At 40.2% G+C, this 21,832-nt stretch overlaps 1 protein-coding gene and 1 long non-coding RNA gene across 14 annotated transcripts in view; both read left to right on the plus strand.

Moving 5' to 3' along the window:
* The window catches only part of LOC103481851 (BAR/IMD domain-containing adapter protein 2-like), a 63,433-nt gene that overhangs the window by 38,236 nt on the left and 3,365 nt on the right, over positions 1 to 21,832 (plus strand). For 6 of the 13 annotated variants that reach the window (XM_008437623.3, XM_017310731.2, XM_017310732.2 and 3 more), the window contains 7 exons: positions 2,107 to 2,259; positions 5,169 to 5,399; positions 6,692 to 6,878; positions 7,690 to 7,891; positions 7,997 to 8,077; positions 8,260 to 8,425; positions 9,973 to 10,010. In XM_008437623.3, coding sequence (XP_008435845.2) covers positions 2,107 to 2,259; positions 5,169 to 5,399; positions 6,692 to 6,878; positions 7,690 to 7,891; positions 7,997 to 8,077; positions 8,260 to 8,425; positions 9,973 to 10,010 — 1,058 coding nt within the window. Of the gene's footprint in view, positions 1 to 2,106; positions 2,260 to 5,168; positions 5,400 to 6,691; positions 6,879 to 7,689; positions 7,892 to 7,996; positions 8,078 to 8,259; positions 8,426 to 9,972; positions 10,011 to 16,931; positions 17,025 to 17,136; positions 20,406 to 21,786 lie in introns of those variants that run through there. The other 7 variants (XM_081600418.1, XM_081600416.1, XM_081600423.1 and 4 more) reach the window with 7 other exon arrangements.
* Positions 11,546 to 16,708, plus strand: LOC145549078 (uncharacterized). The gene is made up of 2 exons (XR_014085027.1): positions 11,546 to 12,248; positions 15,795 to 16,708. It is a non-coding gene; the product is annotated as an uncharacterized LOC145549078 (long non-coding RNA).

Here is a 21,832-nt window from a genome sequence, read left to right on the forward strand (position 1 = left end):
TGATGTTTTGAGGCAACCAATATATTGATGATGCAAGGTCACACTCTCAAAGACTAATGAACTTTCATTTTGTAAAGAATACTCCACACTGGAACTGGAAGACAAAAAATATGCAATATCCAAAATAAAACACAACAGCCAAAAACGATAAATAAAAAGGATCACGAAGTTTCTGAAAACAGAATTGCTCTTCAAAAAACTGTTAATCATCAGAATGTGAATTGTCACGCTCATTTTAATTCATCCTTATTACTCCTTAGTGATTATTATATGTTGTCATATTATTTCTAGGTGCTTTGATTAAAGAGTCTGTTTATTTATTGAAAGCTGAGCTAAAAGGTTCTCTAAAACGGCTCCAGCAATTTGTTTGGTTCTTTTCCAGAAACTGCCCTCTGAGTCCCTCTAGTGAGCTCTGCAGAATTTTACATATTTTTACATCTCACAGTTATGTTGTCATTTTCTGCATCTAACGAGCTCTGTGATGCTGCAAATTGTTTTGTGCACCGCGATGCACAATGCATCTGCTCAGCTCTAAATAATCCCTGTTCTATTTGTAGTTTTCCAGACATTAACAAAGAGGATAAAACTTTCAAAATAACCTTTTTTAAACTTAATGAAGTTGATTGCTGATCCATTTTTTAGCTTCTTTTCTTTGCGCTTATGCCTTAAGGATTTATTGTGGAAATGCATTTGCTGATGACGAGGAAAACACATAGATTTTTGAGGATCTACAGTTTACAGAAACTAAAGCAGCAGTTTATCTCTAGAAGGAAGGCGCCACTCTGAAAACATCTCAATCTGCATAACTTTTCCAGCTAAAAGGAACCAAAGTTGTGTATGAAAAAGAAGGCATATAGGTTTAAATTCAATATTGTGCTGAGCGCCTTGGTGAGGAAAAGGCTAAGAGAATCTGATCTTTACATAACCTTAAATGTTTGCTTGAAGACATAAAAGTAACAAAGTGTTTAAAATTCATTAACTGACCTTCTCAGTTTCTTTATGTTTAGATAAGAATGCAAATGAGGCAGAAAAATATTCTTAATGAATGTCTGCTTTGCTTTATTAATTCCATAATTAGCGCCTCTGGTGTTGCTCAAAGTGTGATGGTGATTATGGAGCATCGCTGGATGACTCGAGTAGCTCTATAGATCCGTCTCCTGGCACCATCGGGTTATTTTTGAACGTCCAGCCCGCCCTCGGCTGTTAGCTGAAGCAGCTAAATGTGCAGGTCGGTGTGTGATGTTGAGTTTGTGTGTGAACGGCTCGGGGCGCGGCCATTGACTCCTCACGCTACTTCCGACGACAGACTAACATGCTGAGGACGACGTTTCACTTTGTTTAAACTCTTTAGAAGCTTCTGGTGTCTGACTGAAGCTGTGGATGAAGTCACTGCAGTCAGACGTTGGTGTCGACATTTCCGCTAAAGGCGCCGCTAGATGTACTTTAGAGTTGGGTAATAAATATACATCGTGTACATTGTGAAAGACGAGTGATGAGTATCACTCTCCCCGAACCGCACAGCATTATGGGGGATGTAGGCAGAGGAAACTCTTAAGCTGCTCAACCTCTTCTGGTCAACTAATAAGCTAGGTTGGTGGGATGAAGCAATTCACTCGCTCTTTGGTTACCTAGCAACTCACTCACCCTTTGGTTACCTAGCAACAAACTGCCGAATAACTTTAGCAGCTGCAGTTTAATGCCTTAAACATTAAAAACTGCAATGAGTGAAAACTGGGGGTAAAACAGGAAGTGGTCACCACCAGTTTGGCAACATTTCAGATGCTTAAAACAAAAGACTAATCAATGTGGTATGGTTTTAGGCAATATTGCCCAGCTCTAGCTTCAACCAGGTGGGAGAGGGAAATGTTGATCAGGAAGTTCTTGTTTTAATGTGCTGTGACATTTTTTGACTTGATATCCAAGAAAGCCTAGGAAAAACACAATTTTCTTTATACATGTCATCATTTGAAGCATGTAAAGGACTGATTCACCCACTCCACAAAATGTTTATTAGGAGTCTTTTTTTTTTTTGGCACTTGTTACTGTTACTGTTTTGAGACAGCTGGAAAACCTCTGGATTTTCTTTTTTCCCCCTTTTCTTCCCAGTTTGTGGAGGCCATCAGCAACAAGCAGAGCGAGCTGGACAACTACATCGCCGAGGGCTACAAGAACGCTCTGTCTGAGGAGCGGAGGAGGTACTGCTTCCTGGTGGACCGTCAGTGCGCCGTGGCCAAGAACAGCAGTGCCTACCACAACAAGGTGAGACCAGCGCAGGAACGGGTTTGGTAGAGCAATAATTTCACTAGAAATTCAAACAAGACAAATTTCAGAAAGCAAACTGATGTTGTTTAGGCCTGTTGCGCCATTTCTTTGAGACCATTTAGTTGATGAGACCATAAACTAATATGTTAATAACGCCATAATTTAAACTTGAATTTTGTAAAGAATGGTTTAACTGGAACAGGAAGATATTTTAAATAACCAAAGTAAAACACAAAAATAATTATCAAGCTTAGTTTAATTTATCATGCGATTAATTTATTAATTGCTTATGGTGACAGTCTTAGTTAGAGCTGAATAACATTCTATAGATGTGACATTGGAATATTATTGATGAAAATTGCAACTGGAACTTCTCTCAGAAATCCCGAAGATGTAGAAAAACAACACAAGTTCAGGGAGAAAGAGGAGAGCAAAATGCGACTTTATTTAGTGAGGAAAATGAGTAAGAATGTTGCTACATGGACGAGGATGAAGTATTTGATATTGTTCATCGGTTTTGCACCTTGGCAGATCATAAAATGCGTTCAGGCTTGTCGCTTTGTTCCATTCTCACGTTCCTGTGTTTATTTATACATCGTCATGAAATGATAAACCCGCCAGTACTCGTCCAGATGCTTCCCACTCAGCCAATCACAGGCTCACTATGAACAGAAATGCAAGCCGCTCCCGTTTCTTCCCCGGATGGCTACATCCTCTCCTCTTCACATGTAGAGCCCGATCCTGAGGAGGAGGAGGAGGAGGGTGAAGGCGGCCGGGAGGATGACCTACTTCTGCAGGAACACTTGGTTCCGACTCACTGCGTGTGGGTGTGAAAGTGTCTGAATGAGTGATTGATAGACAGGAGGAAGCGGAGAACACAAACTGCTGATGGGATGATTAAACATCAAAAAGGGATTAAATTAGACTCAGAGCGACCGCCGGCTGTCCTCATGCCAATTACAAGGAGAGTTTTTTGTTCCTAAGCAAAAGATGCTAAAAATTCCTTTGAACTGGAGATGTTGTTCTCTTTGAAGTCACGTTTTGGGGTGAATCTCCGCCTCCAGTGGAGTCGTCCTGATGCTCCTGAGTGACGGCAGGATGGACCAGGAGATGATGAATGAATCTGTAATGTTTTCAAATGATGTATTTGAGCAAAAATAGGTTATTAAAACATTTTGCTTGGGACTAAATCAGAAATAATTAATCTAGACGATTAAGGGCTGAAATGTTTAAATAGATTAATCATGATGAATTGAGGCATCTTTTAATATATTTCTGATGCTGCTTAAAAAAACTAAATGAAATGGAAAAATCTGTAGAATGCAACAGTTTTTTTTGTTGTTTTTTAATCCGATTGATCAAGTACTAATATAATTCCTAGTTGCAGCCCTAATTTCAACCAAAAGTTCCCGATTCTGAAAGTTGTTTCACAGAGATACTGCTGCTGCTGCTGTTCTCCTTTTCTGTAAAAACTCTGCTGCAGCCAGAGAAGTTGACCAGGTGACCAGTCCGTTTCTGTTCTTCACTCTGTCCACTGAGAGCAGAGTAAAGCAGCCGCCGTCTGCGCCTGTCGATTATTCTAACGCCGGTAAAGGCACCGGCCACCTACGCTCCATCTTTGCTATCTGCCAGACTAACTGGGGTCGCAGTGACTCATCGCTTTCACCGGCAGCAAAGATCTTCTCAGGAAAAGTTTGCAGAACACAAAGAAACGGAACTGTGACTTCTCATTCGTCTCTGTTTCAGCGACAATTTACAGAAACAAAGCAAAAGCAGAACGTCTCTGATTAAGGGTGTTAAAAGTTAAAGAGGGTTGGTTCACTTCAGAGGATTGTTTTCTGGATTCTCATAATCTGACTACTGATGCGGGCTGCCTCTGCAGCCCGCCCACTTCCTTGGCCGGGTTAGAACCAGCTGAGTTTTAATTCCAGATTCGGATCTGTTTGTTCTTCCCTGAAGATGAATGCAGATGAGGACTTTACGTAACCGCTCTGCTGTATAATGCATGGACACGTCCTGCGGCAACTGAGAGCTTGTCGCAGAGACGATTCGCACGCTGCCTCGGTTTCCCATCTGGATTCACTTTACGACCCGTTTTACTCTGAATTATAGACTTCGCTGAAAAATGTGATCCATAGAAAGCTACCAATAACTGATTTTGAACATTTACTTTCTCGCTTTCAAGCAACTCCAGAATGTTTCAAAGAGCTTTCGAAGCTTAAATCAAATGAATGCATGAATGAAACTCTGCTTGTTCCTTTGCTTCTCTGGCAGCTTCATGCATCCATCGTCTAATCTATCTCAGCCTCGTGTCTCGACCAAAAAATTATTTTCATACAAAATCCGAGATGATTGGTTTAATAGTTCAACCATTCTTTCCACACTTTCTCAAATTCATTCATTTCAAGTCTCCAGAAAGAGGTTAGCTTCTCTGTAACATCAATAACATGCATCACATATATCCAGTTCTCCTTATTTGGTGTTTCCTAGTTATTACCTTTGTTTGTGCCAATATCAAGATTCTAAGTGATTTTACATTTAAATCCTTTGTGCTCTGCCTCTATTGAATGTTTCAAATGGAAAACGTTCTGTCTGAAGAACCCCAACCATGCATTGTTTGAGATCCTTCCAGCTCCAAAAGATCCGAACACGACTTGACTGGGTTAACCTGACTCAGGTCACATATCCCTGCTTTAAAGAACGGATACATGAGTTTGTTAAAAGGGTGAAAAAGTAAGAAAAATGCAATAACCAAAACTTTTGTAACCAATTAAGACTGTTGGTGTACTTCTTTAACAGAATTATTGTTTTTACTGTTTAATTTCTGACGATTAAACAAATTGCCAGCCCAAATAACTCTCCATATAACAGATCATGCTGAGCCTGTTCTCTCTCTGTGTTTCCAGGGTAAGGAGCTTTTGTCCCAGAAGATCCCGGTGTGGCAGCAGGTGTGCGCCGAACCGACCAAGCTGCCGGATCGGGCCATGTTCCTGGCGCAGCAGATGAGCGGCGCAGCGGGCGGCGTGCCTCCCGGCGCCCTCCACCCCTGCATCTCCGAGCCCATCTCTGGCGCCAAACCTCTGCCCATGCCTCCAGAGCTGGCAGCCCTACGGGCCGGCGCCGCCATGGGCCAGCAGGTCAGTTTCTCCTGGGCCTTACCGCACCAGACAAACGACGAGGCGTTTCACACAAACTGAAAAACGGGGCAGCGTCTCTGTTCAGACGACTGAAAGCCTGCAGATAAAGACGAATCTGAAACAGTAAAAACACTCACTTTTACAAATTGTAAAAAAAAAAAGTGAGTCTGTTCCAGTGTAAAATGGAAGCAGTCAAGGAGTTAATTGTGTTGTTTCGTCCTGCTGCGGCTAAGAGCGGTCTAATGGCTTTCTGACTCATCATTTATAGTTCACACCGGAACTGAGAACGCATATATGGAGAAATGTCAGATTGAAGGAGCAGGGACACGCAGTGCGTTTCATCTAGTGCAGCTCCTCACCGAGCAGAGACACGGGAAGCTCAAAACATGCAGCACAAAATGGTCCTTTTCATGTAAATCTATAGAAACAGAAGGTAAAACGCAGGGTTGGGTAGTGACTACTTACATTTACTCAAGTGATTTGAGTAAAACAAAATACGGTTTTAGTTTTACTTAAGTAATTTTATTCTGATGTATCACCGCTCTTTGGTAAGATTTGTGTGAGGAGCTTCAGTGAATAATTAACAAGTTTGTTTTAACCAAAAATTCACCAGACCAGACAAACCTGCAGTTTTTGTTTCAAATGTTTTATATTGAAAGGCATCGATATGGAAAAATGTCTCTTTTGCCTGAATTTGTTATTTTGCAATTGTGGTATTTACATGAATTATTTTTACTCGAGTAATTTCTTTGACAGAACCTTTTTGCTTGAGTAAACTTTTTTTTGTATACTCTCCCACCCTCTGGTAAAACATGATGAAATGACTCCAAATAAGACTTTAAAAAATGTTTTTAGTGTTGAGGGATTGTAAGTGAAGCGCTGCTGTGAGATCGAAGATAGAAATAAAATTTTATTGAATCAGTCACAGGCTTGTTGCTCTGACAGAGTTTAAATTTGTGACATCATTCAGCTCGCTCTCTTCTCCTGGACAAATAAGTCCACATGTCCATCAAACATTTTTCTTGTTTTTGTTTGAATTCTAATTAAAAAAGCAGTGCATACATAGTTATACTGTGCATTCAGTAATAATAATAATGCCTTGAAACTCTTTGACAGATGCTTGCTTTTAACTCTGTACATGAACGATTTTAATTAACGAAGCGTTTCTGACCAACAGCCACTCGACGCCTTCGTTATCGCTAATGAGCTGCAGGAAGTTATGCAACTATGATGTAAATGTGCAGGAACGGGTTTTAATCGTCTCACTGGCTCTTTCTCTCTCTCTCTCGCAGCGGCTGATGGACGGAGCGATGCCGGTGATGAACGGAGCAGCGGGTGGAGAGGACTACCAGCAATGGATGGAGAGCAAGGTGGCGCAGGGCAAAGCCTCCCCGCAGCCTCAGCGGCATGGAGCGGAGGTCTACTCCAACACCCTGCCTGTGCGCAAGGCCGCCCCCACAAAGAGCAAGACCCCCCAACGTAAGGACACACACACCTCTCCTTTCTACAGAGGTTTAGTGGAAGCGTAAAAAAATAACAAGTCTCCATGGTAAAGACGTCTGCAGAAATCCTCTTCGTTGCTGGGATTCCGAATGCAATTTTATTTTGCGTCTTCCGTTAATTATCTTGGCTGAGAATTGAGTTAAGACTCTGATTACCTTGTTAATCCTTTGAGTGCAAACCGTGCTCAGCATGAAGCTGCAACAACACAACAGTTCACTGAATCAGCTGGAGAGACCAGTAATCAGGGCTGAAACAATTAATCGCATTAATTATGATAAAGTATTGAAATAATTTGGTAATCGATTAATCGTTTACTGGAGGATGCAGACACTTTGGATTTGCTGAAATAAAAACCCACCAAGACCAACAATTAAGCCAAAACTGTATGAAAATGTATACATTTTGAATTTGAATTTGAATCATTCATCATTTGAATTTTGAAGAATGTACCATTTTTTAAATCTAATTAATTAATAACTTAAATGATAGTTAGTTGCAGCTCTAATATTTTAGGAAAAAAGACTGAGAACAATGGAAAAAAAATGTTTTTCTCCACCTGAAGCACAGCCTGCAGGTTTAATAACAGACCAAAACAAGTGGGAATAGAACGTGTGATATTTAAAATGAGAAAGAGCCCGAGTGACTTACATAAAACTTGCTCTGCTCAAATCACTGTACAATATAACAGAGGACAGTAAACACATCCTCTGAATTTATTCCGGCTCTTTTTCATGTTTTATTACTCAAAGACTAAAAACTCTGTGCCGTTTTTGTTTTGTGTCTCCAGTGGAGACTCGCACGCTGCCCCGCTCCAGCTCCATGGCTGCAGGTCTAGAAAGGAACGGCAGAACTCGAGTCCAGGCCGTTTTCTCCCACGCCGCCGGAGACAACAGCACGTTGCTGAGCTTCGCCGAGGGCGACGTCATTACCCTGCTGGTGCCTGAGGCGCGAGACGGCTGGCACTATGGCGAGAACGAGAAGACGAGGATGTGAGTGTGATTTGGGATTGAAGATGTGACCTTTCTGTTTCTCTTTCTGTTCTCTGGTTCTGAAATTGAAGAACGAATGTTGACCTGCTGTCTCTTCTCCACCAGGCGGGGCTGGTTTCCCTTCTCCTACACCCGGCTGGTCTCCGAGAGCAACGGCGACACCATGAGGCAGCTTCGAGTTCACAAGTACGTGAAGCTTATTGTGTTTCCGTTTTGTTAGTCTCTGTGGTTTTTGTAAATTCCAGATGTTTGAACAACTCCCAGTTCCATTCTTGCAGAAGTGCTCTCTCCACTAACTGGCCCAGATGGGACACAGGAATGACACGGTTCCAGTTTTTTTAAGTTTCCATGTTCTCTTGTGTCTCCAGCCTCCACCATGGGAAAAGCAGCAGCACAGGGAACCTTCTGGAGAGAGAGGACATGCCTCTGCCCGGTCCCGATTACGGCACTCACACTCGAATGTCTGCACAAAGCACAGCCACGCTGCACAGGCAACAGCGTCCCTACAGCGTCGCGGTGCCAGGCTTCCCGCAGGTACAGATGCTGCAGAACGTCCACACATAAACCCACAAAACACTAGCTGAGCCATCACAAAGATCCCGCACTGTAAAAACACAACATCTTACCAAGTATCTTTGGTCTCTAGTTTAAAATGCAAACATCTTATTAGACTTAAAATAAGATAAAACAGACCTACAAGAAACATTTCAGCAAGATACGGGAGCTTGTTTAAGTCAATAATTTCTTAATATTGATGAAGAAGTAATTTTCTTCAAAAAATATAAGTTGTAAGTTAAATAATTATCTGGTGGATCTAGCACTTTCTCATCAATATTAAGAAATTAGTTGACAAGCTGCTATATGTGGCTGAAAAGTTGCTTCTAAGTTAGTTTTACTTAAATTCAAGCATGCTACGATATTTGCACAAGAAACTAGACTAAAAATAAGAACATTGATGTGCAGCGCTAGCTCACATTACTACAGGAATGGGCTGTGCCTGGTGGCAGGGGTCAAGAGCAGGATGTGACGCAGCGCAGAAAGAGGAAAATTCAGAGAAAATACCTGTGAGCTGCTGATGAGGTGGATAAGAATTCATCACAAGGCAGGAAAGAGCCTTATGAAACAGTGAATCCCCTCTGCATCAGCACAGATCCCCTCCTACGCCTCACCTAGAACATAACATGTGGGCGACGCTTAATTGCACTGCAGTCATGTAACAACTTAAACTGCTCTTTCTGCCTCACCGCCGCCGAGGATTGTCATTTAGTCGCCATCTATTCAGAAAATCTCTGCTCCTCAAACTCTTTCACTTATCAGGCCTTTAAGTTGATGACTCATCAAACAATTCTGGGTTTGTGTGGTTTTCTTTATTATTTTGTCTTTCATAGATTTTACTTCTTCTATTCTTTTACGTTGTAACAAAACCAATGCCAGACTTGATGTGGAGCTCAGTGACTTGTAGAAGTTTTCACACCGCTTGAATTTTTTAAGATTTCATCATGTAACAATCACAAACTTTATTAAGACGGATCAATTCAAAGTTAAGCATTATTGTGAAAGAGCAAGGAAAATTATGTATATTTTTCTAACTCTTTGATAAATGAGCCTAAAAATTGCAATGTATTCATCCCTTTTTACGTTGCTACTCATAAATAAAATTTGTGTGGTTTAGACAGGTTGGTGAGAAAAGTGTCGAAGTTAAAAACATGTTTAGTTTCTAAAACATTCCCCCAGGCTGTGAACATCTCACAGAACTTTATTCAGTTCTTTTTCTGAAAATTGAAAAACTATATTACACAACTTACTAAGGCACATGTATCCATTTTGTAACATGAGATATATAAACAGAAGGAAAGATTTACTCCAGTTTAAAGTTGTTTTTTTACTTTTAAGATCAGTTTGTATGGAAAGATGCTAGGAGCTAGCTTGTACGACTCACATTCTTGAGTCTGTGTTGCAGAATTTTTGCTGCCATCTGCTGACTGTTGTGATTATCACAACAGTCCTCTAGCTTTCATAAGTAAATGTACGTCATTGCAGAATAAACTGTAACTAATTTTTTCTCTCCTTTGTGTCTGCAGCAGGGAGTTGAAGAGTACGAGCCCCGCTTCCCCACCAGGTAAGAACCGCTCAAGTTCTTTTAGTTTGATGCAGAAATTCTTTTCAGTCAGTGGGAGGGGAACCAATGAGTATTAGCTCTCCATATGTGGCTGAGGGATTGGGACAATTGGTGCAGTACACTTTTGATTTGGTTTAATTTTTTTTTTTAGTTTTTCTCTTTTCCATCCTTTTCTGTCAACATTTGTTTGCTGTGAAACCATAAAAGAGGAGATCTTGTCATGTTAGTTGTCTATTACAGGGTGTCCACTCATCCTTTAAAACCTCTTAAATTCATTTTAAAAAGAGCAAGTTAGCCTTTAATGTGTTAATTACAGGTATTAAGTTTTGTCTAAGACTATTAAATCTTGTATATTCTGTGTATTTAGTTTGAGTCCCACTCAAACATCTTCAGTGCGTTCTCTGGGGGTTTACACAACTGCTAGCTAGCTGCTAACATTCTTTTCTAGCTAGCTAGCTAGCTAATTTTTTGCATACATCATGGAAAAGTGCTAATTTGTCGCCAGTTGGTTGAAAAAATTTCATACATTTCTGTGAAGATACAGGTCTGAAACTTGAGTTGGTTAAATCTGCAGACATCTTGTATTACACCGAGGTCTGATCTGAATTCCTGCAGTTCTAACGTCTTGTTTACTGTTGGAACGAATGAGCTGATTCATTTCAAATCAGATGAATTCGGCTGCATGGACAGGGCTTAATGCACTCTTCTTAATAATGTGAGTTATTTAACCTTTTAATTTTAGATGTGTAAATATAGCTGTACTTCTGTGGGTCTAACCAGATACTTGAGTAAATTTCAGTGGTCTGAGGTTTCATTTAGTGGTAGTAAATATGCGTAATAGTGGTTTGTGATCATTCTGAAGTGTCGCCAAATTACCTTCAGCCCTCTACTCCTCCTGAAGTTATACAACAGATTATGTCAATTATAGTGTTTAGTCTGCAAAACCAAACTCCATGTTCTTTGGGAATTATCAGCGGTGGAGAAGCTAAGTTTCCAACGCATTTGACCTGAAAAAATAAAAAAGGGATTTTTAAATTAAAATCTTATCCAACTTTGCCTTTTTAAAAACATGTTGTGGACTTCCGGTGGTGCCATGTTCTGAGACGGTTGCATTGGGTGGAGGCTCCCGTGAGATTGATGATTAATTGGAAAATTATACAACTTTATGGCTACCCCCCTGAGAGAAACTGCAAATAAGAAGACGATGCCGACAAGAAATACAGTAGGTAAGCAGCAAAATGACCAAAAAGAGCCAAAAGAGAAGAAAGAACCGCAGCAGACTAGCAACGCAGCTAGCGAGGGAAGGAAAGCTAATGAAGCTAATGATACGATAACCGAAGTTCTGCGTGAGCTAAAGGAGTTGAGGAAAGAAAACCAGAATGCTTTTGCTGAAACAAAAGCCGCCCTAACAAGACTGGAAATAACAGTAGGAGACTTGAAAGAGCGCACGGACAAGCTGGAGCAACGTTTGGAGGAAGCAGAGAATAGGACCGGCGCGACGGAAGAGGTTAGCCAGAGAAATGAGAGGGTGCTTCGGTACATGCTGAGACGTGAGGCTTCACTCACTAACCAGTGGGACGACCTCCAGAACCGTATGCGTCGTAACAATCTCAGAATCTATCAAGTTCCGGAGGGAAGCGAGAAACAAGACATGGCTGGCTTTGTAAAGGATATAATCAGAAACACGCTTCTGCTGCAGGAGGACTTTAAGATTGAAAGGGCGCATCGAGCGCTGGGACCGAGACCAGCGGACACAAATCCGCCGCGCTCCATCATTGTCCGCTTCATGGACTACACTGCGAAAGAAGCAGTGCTACAAAAGGCATGGTCACAAAAACAAATCGTTATCCAAGGGAAAAGAATATACTTCGACCAGGACTTCTCTCCAGAAATCCAAAAGAAAAGAGTGAGACTGCGGAGTGTAATCAAGCAACTTAAAGAAAAAGGAATACAGGCTAAATGTCGTTTTCCTGCACAACTCAGAGTGGACCTGGAAAATGGCTCAAAAACTTTCCCGACCCTTCTCGATGCGATACCAACGTTAGAGAAGCTAAATATCTCGGTACAGATGAGTGAGAGAGAGAAGATGGAAGCGGAGCTCTCCAAAGAGGCCTGGATTCCGAGACTCAACAAGAGACAAGGAAAAGGGGGGTTACTGGATGCGGATTTAAAGGCTTACATTTAAGATTGTGGTGGGGAAAAATGTTCATAAACAGATGAGTTTGTGAAGACTTCAAGGTATGTTTTGAGAAAATCATTAAGGGGGAGAAGATGCTATAAAGATAATTGAAATTACTTTGTATTGAGAAATTATATCTCAGTTGTTTAATATCTCACGGGTAGTTCCTATCGCCGTGCGTTACTATTGTCATTCCAATTGGGTGGAGATCTCATCAAGGAATTATTGTTTTTCTTTGGTTTGTGATCTGGGTTGCACTTAGTGCTTTTTCCCCAGAGCAACTGTGGGCACACAGTGCTCTGCCTTGGTTACATCGAGGGCTGGCCAGGATGCGGTCACTACAGGTTATCTGTGGTCTTATCATGGCCAGTGGGATTGATGGGAGTCTTAGGGGCTTATTTTGTTCAAATTGCTTTGATGTTACTATGTTCTTGTTCCTTGACATGTTTATGTTCATTTTGAGTGACCAACAGGAGTTAAATACGGATATGATGCAAGATTTAGAATTAAGTTTGAAGGGTCAAAAAGTAAAGGAGGAGGTTGACAGTGGGAGGAGAGTTATTGGTTATGAGTGATTTAAATATTGTGAGTTATAATGTGAGAGGGCTGGGCCATCCGATAAAGAGGAAAAAAATATTAGCTCAATTAAAATCGTTTAAAAGTTCAATAGCTCTAATACAAGAGACTCATCTTAACGATGTGGAACACAAAAAATTAAAAAGAGAATGGGTAGACCAGGTGTTCTTTTCCAGTTGTCCAAAAAGTAGGGGTAGAGGGGTTGCAATATTATTGAGCCGGACAACTTACTTTTTGATGCAGAAGGAGGTTAAAGATGAGCAGGGGAGATATGTGATGGTGGTAGGTTCAATAGAAGGGATGGATATAACAATAATGAATATATATGCCCCAAATGAAGAAGATCCAAATTTTTTTGTAGAAGTAGCTTCTGTCTTAGCAAAAGACTCAGAAGGTGTAATAATTTTGGCTGGAGACTTTAACTGTGTGTTGGATCCAAAACATGACAAATTGCCATCAGATCAGGGCCCATTGGGCAGAAAAACGAAAGTCCTGAAATATCTGTTAGAGGAGCTAGGACTGGAAGATTCTTGGAGGGCATGTAATCCACAGGGCAAGGATTACACATTCTTTTCAAATGTGCATGGTTCATACTCAAGATTGGATATGATACTTATATCCAGACAAGATCTTCATAGGGTGGTACATAGTAGTATTGAGCCTGTAACGTTGTCAGACCATGGACCAGTTAGAATAACATTAAAGGTTAAAAAAGAAAAACATTTTAAATACTGGAGATTGAATGTCTCCATGCTGAATGACCCACAGGTTCAAGAACGAATGAAGACAACAATAGATGAATACTTTCGGTTGAATGATAATGGGGCTGTATCATGGGCAATATTGTGGGATGGAGCCAAGGCAGTAATCAGGGGTAAATGTATAGAAATGGCAAGTATATTAAAGAAACAACGGGCACAGAAAGTAAAAGACCTAGAGAATGAAGTGAAAAGATTAGAACAAATTCATAAAAGAGATAGAAAAGAGGAGACACTGGAAAAACTTAAAAGAAGCAGGGAAGCACTGGACAAAATACTTACTTATAAGGCAGAAGGGGCTATGAGATATACTGGCCAAAAATATTATGAGGTGGGAAATCGCGCGAGCCGCTTATTAGCCTTCCAATTGAGAAAAATACAGGCCAGCCGCGTGGTCCCCAACATAAGTCACCCGGGAAATGGAAGAGAACTAGCCCAGCCGGAAAAAATTGCAGAGGCGTTCCGAGAATTTTATAAAGAGCTATATGACTCTGAAAGTTTACCCCAGAAAAGAGAAGAAATAGAGGATCTATTTAAAACACTTAATCTACCAAAATTGACACAGGAAGAAGCAGATGATCTGAATAGACCAATTACAGAGATGGAGATTGAGGAAGTAATTAAATCATTAAAAAGCAATAAAAGTCCAGGGACAGATGGTCTAAATGGAGAGTTTTACAAAGTTTTCATTAAGGAACTTACCCCTAAATTATGTGCTGTATACAACTACGCCTTGAAGGAAAATGATCCCCCAAAAAGCTGGTCAGAAGCATTAATAACAGTAATACATAAGGAAGGGAAAGACCCTAAAAAATGTGCCTCCTACCGCCCCATAAGTCTTTTGGGGAACGATTTGAAAATCCTTGGATCAATTTTAGCAGGAAGGATGCAAAGGTACTTAAAGAAATTAATAAAACCGGATCAAACTGGATTTATAACAAAACGACAAGGTTCGAACAATGTTAGAAGAGCGCTGAATATTCAGTCAATCGCTAAGAAAGACAGCCAACCATCAATGCTCCTGGCGTTAGACGCAGAGAAAGCGTTTGATAGGGTGGACTGGGATTATTTAAATTACATATTGAAGAAGATGGGATTTAACTCCACCTTCATAAAATGGATTGCAACTCTTAATTAAAGTCCAATCTCGAGGGTACGGGTAAATGGCTACTGCTCTGAATTTTTCAACATAAAAAGGGGGGTGAGACAGGGAAGTCCGGTCTCGCCTATTCTTTTCGCTATAAGTATAGAGCCATTAGCAGAATTGATTAGGTTGAACAAACATATAGAAGGAATAGTAGACAAGGGAGGTTTAGAACACAAGATCTCTTTATTTGCAGATGATATACTTTTGTACTTAAAAAACCCATCAAGTACGATCCCTCCTCTTATGAAATGCCTACACATATTTGGTCATGTCTCAGGTTATAAAATTAACGAAATTAAATCTGAAGCAATGATGATGACAGGACTCTGGCCAGAGCACCTGGAGAAAGAAGTGAAATTTAAGTGGCCAAAAGCGGGCCTTAAATATTTGGGAGTCACTCTGACCGGTAATTCTTCTCAGTTATACAATGCCAATTATAGCACACTTATATCTCAAATTAAAAAGGATTTGGAAAGATGGCAGATTCTCCCTCTATCCCTAGTTGGCAGAGTGGAGACGATCAGGATGAATGTGCTACCACGGCTTCTTTTCCTCTTTAACTCCCTACCGATCATGGTTCCTAAAACCACCTTCAAGTTACTAGACAGACTTATATCAAGATTCATCTGGCAAAACAAACGCCCAAGAGTGAGACTTAAAGTTATGTGTTCTTCAAAGAGTGTGGGAGGCCTGGCTCTTCCACATCTGGAAAGTTATTTCTGGGCAGCACAACTAAGGGCACTTGTTACATGGATTAGACTGGATTTGGATACAATGTGGGTACAGCTGGAGCAGGGCTCATTAGTAAGGAGTATTTCGATAACAGATATACCTTTTTTAAATAGAAATCAATGGCGAAAACTTAAAATCCAAAATGAGTGGGTGGTGTTTACTTTGAGAGTGTGGGACAAAGTCCGAAAGAAGTTGAAGCTACCACTCTCCTTGTCACGAGCAGCTAGAATAGATGGCATAGCTGACTTTAAACCTAATAAAATGGACAGGGGATTTGGAGAATGGGCAGATAAAGGTTTAATCACAATAAACCAACTATTTACAGGAACAACATTAAAAGCCTTCTCCCAACTTCGAAATGAATATAATATCGCTAACACAGATCTTTTCAGATTCTTTCAGATCAGACACTACCTTCAAAAACACAAAGAAGTAGAGAAATTAAAAAAGAGTCCAACAGATTTTGAACAATACTGGATTGATGTGGTGGAGAACCGAAAAGATCTTCATAAGATCGTTTCGGCTTTATACCAGAGAATACGAATTGACCAGGAAGAAACAACGCTAGATGTCAAGAACAAATGGGAACTGGAACTAAACGTGGTGATAGAGGACACTGAATGGGAAAACACTTGGGATAATTGGCATAAATGTCTGAATAGTCCAAACTGGAGAGAGTTTAGTTGGAAAATAAGAATGAGATATTTTAGGACCCCAATAGTGATAGCCAGCTATGATAATAAGGCCAGTAATCTCTGCTGGCGGAAGTGTGGACAAATAGGAGATTTTTCCCATATTTTTTGGGAATGTCCAAAAGTGAAACGTTACTGGGAGACGGTAAAAAGGGAAATAGGACAAATACTAAATTTGACTATGGATTGGGAAATACATAAAGTGATTCTAGAAGAGGTGCATCTTCCGACAGAGGACTCTAAATATATGCTGAGAGCCCTGGTGTTGATTGCTCATAAGGTGATCACTGTGAACTGGCTGAAACCACATTCACCTACCTTGGAACAATGGGTTCAGAAGCTGAAGACTGTCAACCTGATGGAGGATATTACAGCAACTCTGAGGTTGCGGAAAGACATTTATAATAGAAGATGGACTTCTGTAATTCAATATCTGGAACAAAAAACTCGATTTTCGGTAATAGTGTAAGGAAAGAGGGAAAAGAAGGAGCTTTAGAAGAGGTATGTTTGAATGTCATATCTGTAATTGTTTTGCAATGGAAAAATACATAAGAATGGATTTTGTCAAGGAATTGTTCAAATAAAAGTTCAAAAAAAAAAAAAAAAAATAAAAACATGTTGTAGAAGAAGGTCTCTTCTTTCAAAATAAGAGCTTCTTTTACGTGACGATTGATAAATTTCCAATAAAGGTACAACCTTTTTAGGCATGACCAGTTATAAAAAAAATCTTCAAGTGTGTTTGATGTGTTTTTTGTTTCTGTTGAAGTCCATTTCACCGTCTTTGGTTCATTAATTTTCTGAACCCATTCGCATCATGACTCCTCCATCACCTCACAGCCGCCACGCTGCTTTTCTTGCTTTATTTCCTGGCTCCACTCACCCCGAACGTCCTGCTGCAGCTCTTTGCCTCGGTAAAACGTTCAGGCTCAGGTCAGGTCGAGATCCCACATTTCAGCCTTGTGTGTGTCTTGCTGGTTTTGCTGCTGCTGTTTTTTTTTTCCTGTCAGCCCACCTGGAATCCTCTTCCTCTTTCTGTCCACAGTTCCTCAGAGGTCAAATTGATTTCCACAGTGTGAGACGATGCGATAGGACAGGCTCCTTCCTCTTTCCCTCCCCCCTCTTTTCCTGCCTCCTGCTTGCGGCAATAAATTCCTCTCGAGCCGATCAATCCGAGGAAGAGACGCGGGTGTGTCCGTCACCCTCCTTTCACCTCTTCCTCCGTCACCATCCCCGAGTCGTCTGTCTGACCTCACGACCAAACCAGAACTGACTTTGTGCCATAAATATTTCCAATCCACGTGACGGACGTTCTCTCTGAGGAAAATGGGCCTTTTTTTCCTCGCTTTTCATGCATGTACATGTACTTTTGTATAACTGAGGGGATGAAACCTCCCCGCCCCTATTTCCACTAATGTCAGTGCTCTCCATCAGAATGACGGCGTGAAGGAAATGTAAAAGAAAGCGGTTGATCCCAAAGAGGATTTTCATATTGTAAAAACATAATAGTTTTTAATTTTACTGGATTTTTCAGTATTGAATTATTTCTGCCTTTTCATGCTGTGAAGTTTTGTATTCCTCTGACACCAGAGGTCCTGTAAATGTTTTAACCAAGAAAACTGAATGTTTACTGTACATACAAAAAAAGTGCTTGTCACGCAGTATCTTATTATCTGTTCATGGAAGAAGAAGAAGAAAAAAAAACGCACTTTATGAAACTAATAATCTCTGTTTGTGACTTTGTGTATGAAAACAACCTGGAACCGTCTCGGTATCAGTCTTTGAACTTGGACACTGTGCTCCAACACACTCAAACACAGGTGCTTCTGTCCATGTCCTGCTGAGCCGTTTCACTGCTTCATCATCAAGCAATCTGAACAATAAGCAGCGCCGATGTCCTTCTTTTTTTTTTTGCGTTTTCTGTGGTTCAAATAAAAAACAAAAAAACATATTACAGATGATTGGACCGTGATCTCACATCTACACATACTGGAGGCGGAAGTTTGGAAGTGGGTGATAATTCCCATTCAAGGCGATGTGTAATCTAGATTAAATGAACACAAACTCATGCTAACACTTTAAATGACTCTCTTTGTATCACCTTCTGATGAGGTGATTTAGTTCCCGTCATTCCCGCTTCATTAACCAACAAACATGACTTTTAAATCGCAACCTGCTGTCGTCATTCCAGCACATTTAAAGCTCTGCATGTCATTGGCCACCGGTTGGGAAACTGCTTGGGCGTCAAACTCGATTCAAGAGCATTGACGTTCTCAAAGAGCCCGTTGTGCCAGAATGTATTAATAAAACTCATTTACAAACTGTTAAAATATTAATAAATAGCTGTGACTGCATACCTCCTAATATTAAACATCGTTTTATTGATCAGTACCTCCAGGATTTTATGACTTTTCTTTTTTTTTGGTCAATCTACATCTGTTTTGTGGAGCTAACTTAGAAATGATTGCAAGATTTTTTGCAATATTTAACATGGTAAATGTGATGTGTCTCCACATCTATAACTGATTTACCAAGTGTAGTAAAAACACAGAATACTGCCTCCTACAGGTGGGAATTGGCATCACATTAAGCCAATGATTTCTACCATTTTTTTTTTCTTTTTTCAGAAAATTTGTAATAAACTCGCAATTATGGATTTGCGTCCAAAGGAAAAATGCTGGGATCCGTTGACTTTGTGTGAATTTCCACAATCACAAAAATCTGGAAGGACTGATTGATGTAATTTGGCAGCATACAGATAAAAACGGCTTTGATTGATTGATCAAATAACGGTTACGACGGTTATCTTCAAGGTTCCGTTCATGCATCACTCTGGACTTTGGAGGATCACATAAAACACAGTGACTCAGACATGTTGTAGAAAATCATCCCATCTCTAGACTCAGATCTACTGTCCGATTCATATCTGATAATCCATATTATACAGGTTTAAAATCAATTTTAAAATCCTCCCATTGATTCTTTGTGGATGCTTTTTATTGTAGAGAAACAGTTTTAATGTATTTTGTTTGGATTTTATATGATTAACCAACACAAAATAGTACATCACTAAATGGGTGAAGTGGCAGAAAACTGTGACAAGAATTAAATTTAGAAATGTTATTTTTTATTTATTTTTTTTTCCCACAATAATTCTTTACTTTGTCTTGGTCAGTCACTTACAATCTCAATTAAATAAATTAAAACGTGCGTATAATGCGACACAATGTGAAACATTCAAGATATACGAATACTTTTGTAATGTCACAATTGATGAGCAGAAATTATTTATGCGACTTTTAATCTACAGAAAACATCAGACGACGACTCTAGACATGCAGAGATCTTACAGCTTATAATGAGCCATATTTAGAAAAACCCAAATTAGAAAGAAATGTACAAAACTAAACATGTTTTTGTTTGTGCATATTTATACATGGTGCCTATACTGTGGATTATATAACTTAATGGAAACTTTTAAACGTAACATTGTTGAAGAAATATGCAGGTGACATTTTGGATTCTAATGGATCCACAGAAAACTGAGAAGTCAAATCAGCGACTGAAAACCGAGTCACAGCTGCCCGGAAAGCCGTTTGATTTCCTGTGTTTATCCTTCGTGTTCTGCTTCTGAACCTGACTAAAACCTCAGCGAGTCAAAAAGCGTCACATTTTAAGACGACTGTCGTCTGTTCTGACCGGTTTTGTTTTTCTGTGTCGGCCCAGTTAGTCCCCCGTCTCACTGGCTGTATCTTCTGGTGTTTGTTTCTAGTCCATCAGGAAACTGCCGACTTCTGAAATTCATGAAGGTTTTAACATCTGTAGAGAGACGAAGACGGCGAAATTAAAAGATTATTGCTCTGAAACAAAACGCTTGAGATGATTAAATATTTTTCAAGCAAGTGAAACATTCATTTGGATCTGCATCAGATCTTGGTTTAGATTTTTTTTTTATTCTATTTTTTTTTTTGCACAGTGCAGTAGAAACTTTGTCCCAAATGTCCTCCCTCAACTTTGCCAACCTGCTTTCTGCCGTTTCTTGATTCTTCTGATGCGTTTAGACAAAGTCTAGAGTAAACGACAGGAAGCTGCCAGTTCTTCTTCTTTCTCCACTAAAATAATCTAAGCTACGACTGCAGATTGCACAGCACTCACATGTGTGCACCGACTGAGGGGCAAAAGAGTGAAAACATTTTGTACAGAGGATTTCTGAAATATGCATGTTTTGAGGCAGCAAGAAGTAAAAAGATTGATGACCTCAAATGTTTGAATTTCTACTATACAAAAATTATCAAATAAATTTCTTCATATGGACATTCCTCTTGCTTCTGGTCCTTTTTTTTTTTTCCCCCAAAACAACTTTCTACCATAACAACCAGCTCAAATGTTCAGTTTCTACCCTGCAGAACTTTATTTTTCCAGCCTTCTGCCGCACGTCAGGAATAATTTCATTTACTGGTGTTCATCCTCAAACGCATTAACCAGTGACTTGAGACCAGCCCTGCCCCCCTGCAGCCGTGTTGCATGTTCAGCGTGTGTGTGTGTGTGTGTGCGTGTGTGTGCGTGCGTGCGTGCGTGCGTGCGCTCGCTCGCTCGCTCGCTCTAACATTTACATCCTGCGCACCCCGGCCTGCCCGCCGCCCACCGGCCTGCTCCTCCTGCTGCTCGCTAAGGTACCGCTCAGCTGTGTGTCGGTGTTGGTGTGTGGGTTTGTCCTAATCATTGGGTGATATTTTATCAGTAGGTGAAAATTCCTATCAAATGTAGAACGTCGATGTGTGAGCTTAAGTTTTTCCACAAGTTACCACAATAATCCAGTCAAATCTCTATGCATCTCTGAATCACAGAGGATATTTAAGAATTCATTTTCCAAATCCGGATAAGTAAAATACAGGGAGGGCCATAAGTTTCCATACATGGAAAAAGTCAACATTTTATATTGGACAACCGTTTTTGTTTTTGTGGGACTCTGTAATCGCTGCACGTCTGGGACCACTTTGTGGCTGTTTTCTGTTAAAGTTTTGTGCAACCATGCGACTGCTTCCTGTTCAATTCAATTGCTCTTTTGTCAAATGCATCTTCTTGGGTATCTGAGAAATAAAAGAAATGTACATTTTACATTCCTCCTATGTACGGAAACTCATGGCCCACCCTGTGTAATACTTCCTGTCTGATTTTGTAGACTTGATATTAACCGGTAAAGGTAATTTGATAAAACCAGCGCAGCAGTATTTTAAACCAACGTCTCAACGTAAATTGCTTTTATGAGCTTCAGGTGTAAAAATATTTTGATGGGCAGTTTAATTAACCTATATATATATATATATATAAGTACTCCAAGTTTATATTCCGTAAGATCTCCTAATGTACCGTTTGACATTTAAAAATGTTTTTAAAAGTGTATCATTTGCAGAAAATGTCAGATTCATATAATTAGCGTCTGGTTGAACAGAAAGTCTAGCATTTTCACATTCCAAGTTAAAACAATAGTTTCTGTTGGTTTAATGTCTTCTTTGGGTTTGGAGCTTTAGTGAATGTTAGATCAGACTGAACAGGAGGAGACAAACGGGGCTGTAATGTGAGGCTTGCATTAACAGAAGGTATTAAGTGTAAAAGATGCAATAAATTCTAAAAAAAAAAACAACAACCTGATTCTCCTTTGAGTTTGACACATGAGGACTGTCTTTGCTTGCAGCGTGCGGCCTGGTTACGCCCGATTTTGAGCGACCAAATAACTCCTC

The sequence above is a fragment of the Poecilia reticulata genome, chromosome 19 (assembly GCF_904066995.2).
Source record: "Poecilia reticulata chromosome 19, P_reticulata-male-v2, whole genome shotgun sequence".
Taxonomy (NCBI): Eukaryota; Metazoa; Chordata; class Actinopteri; order Cyprinodontiformes; family Poeciliidae; genus Poecilia; species Poecilia reticulata.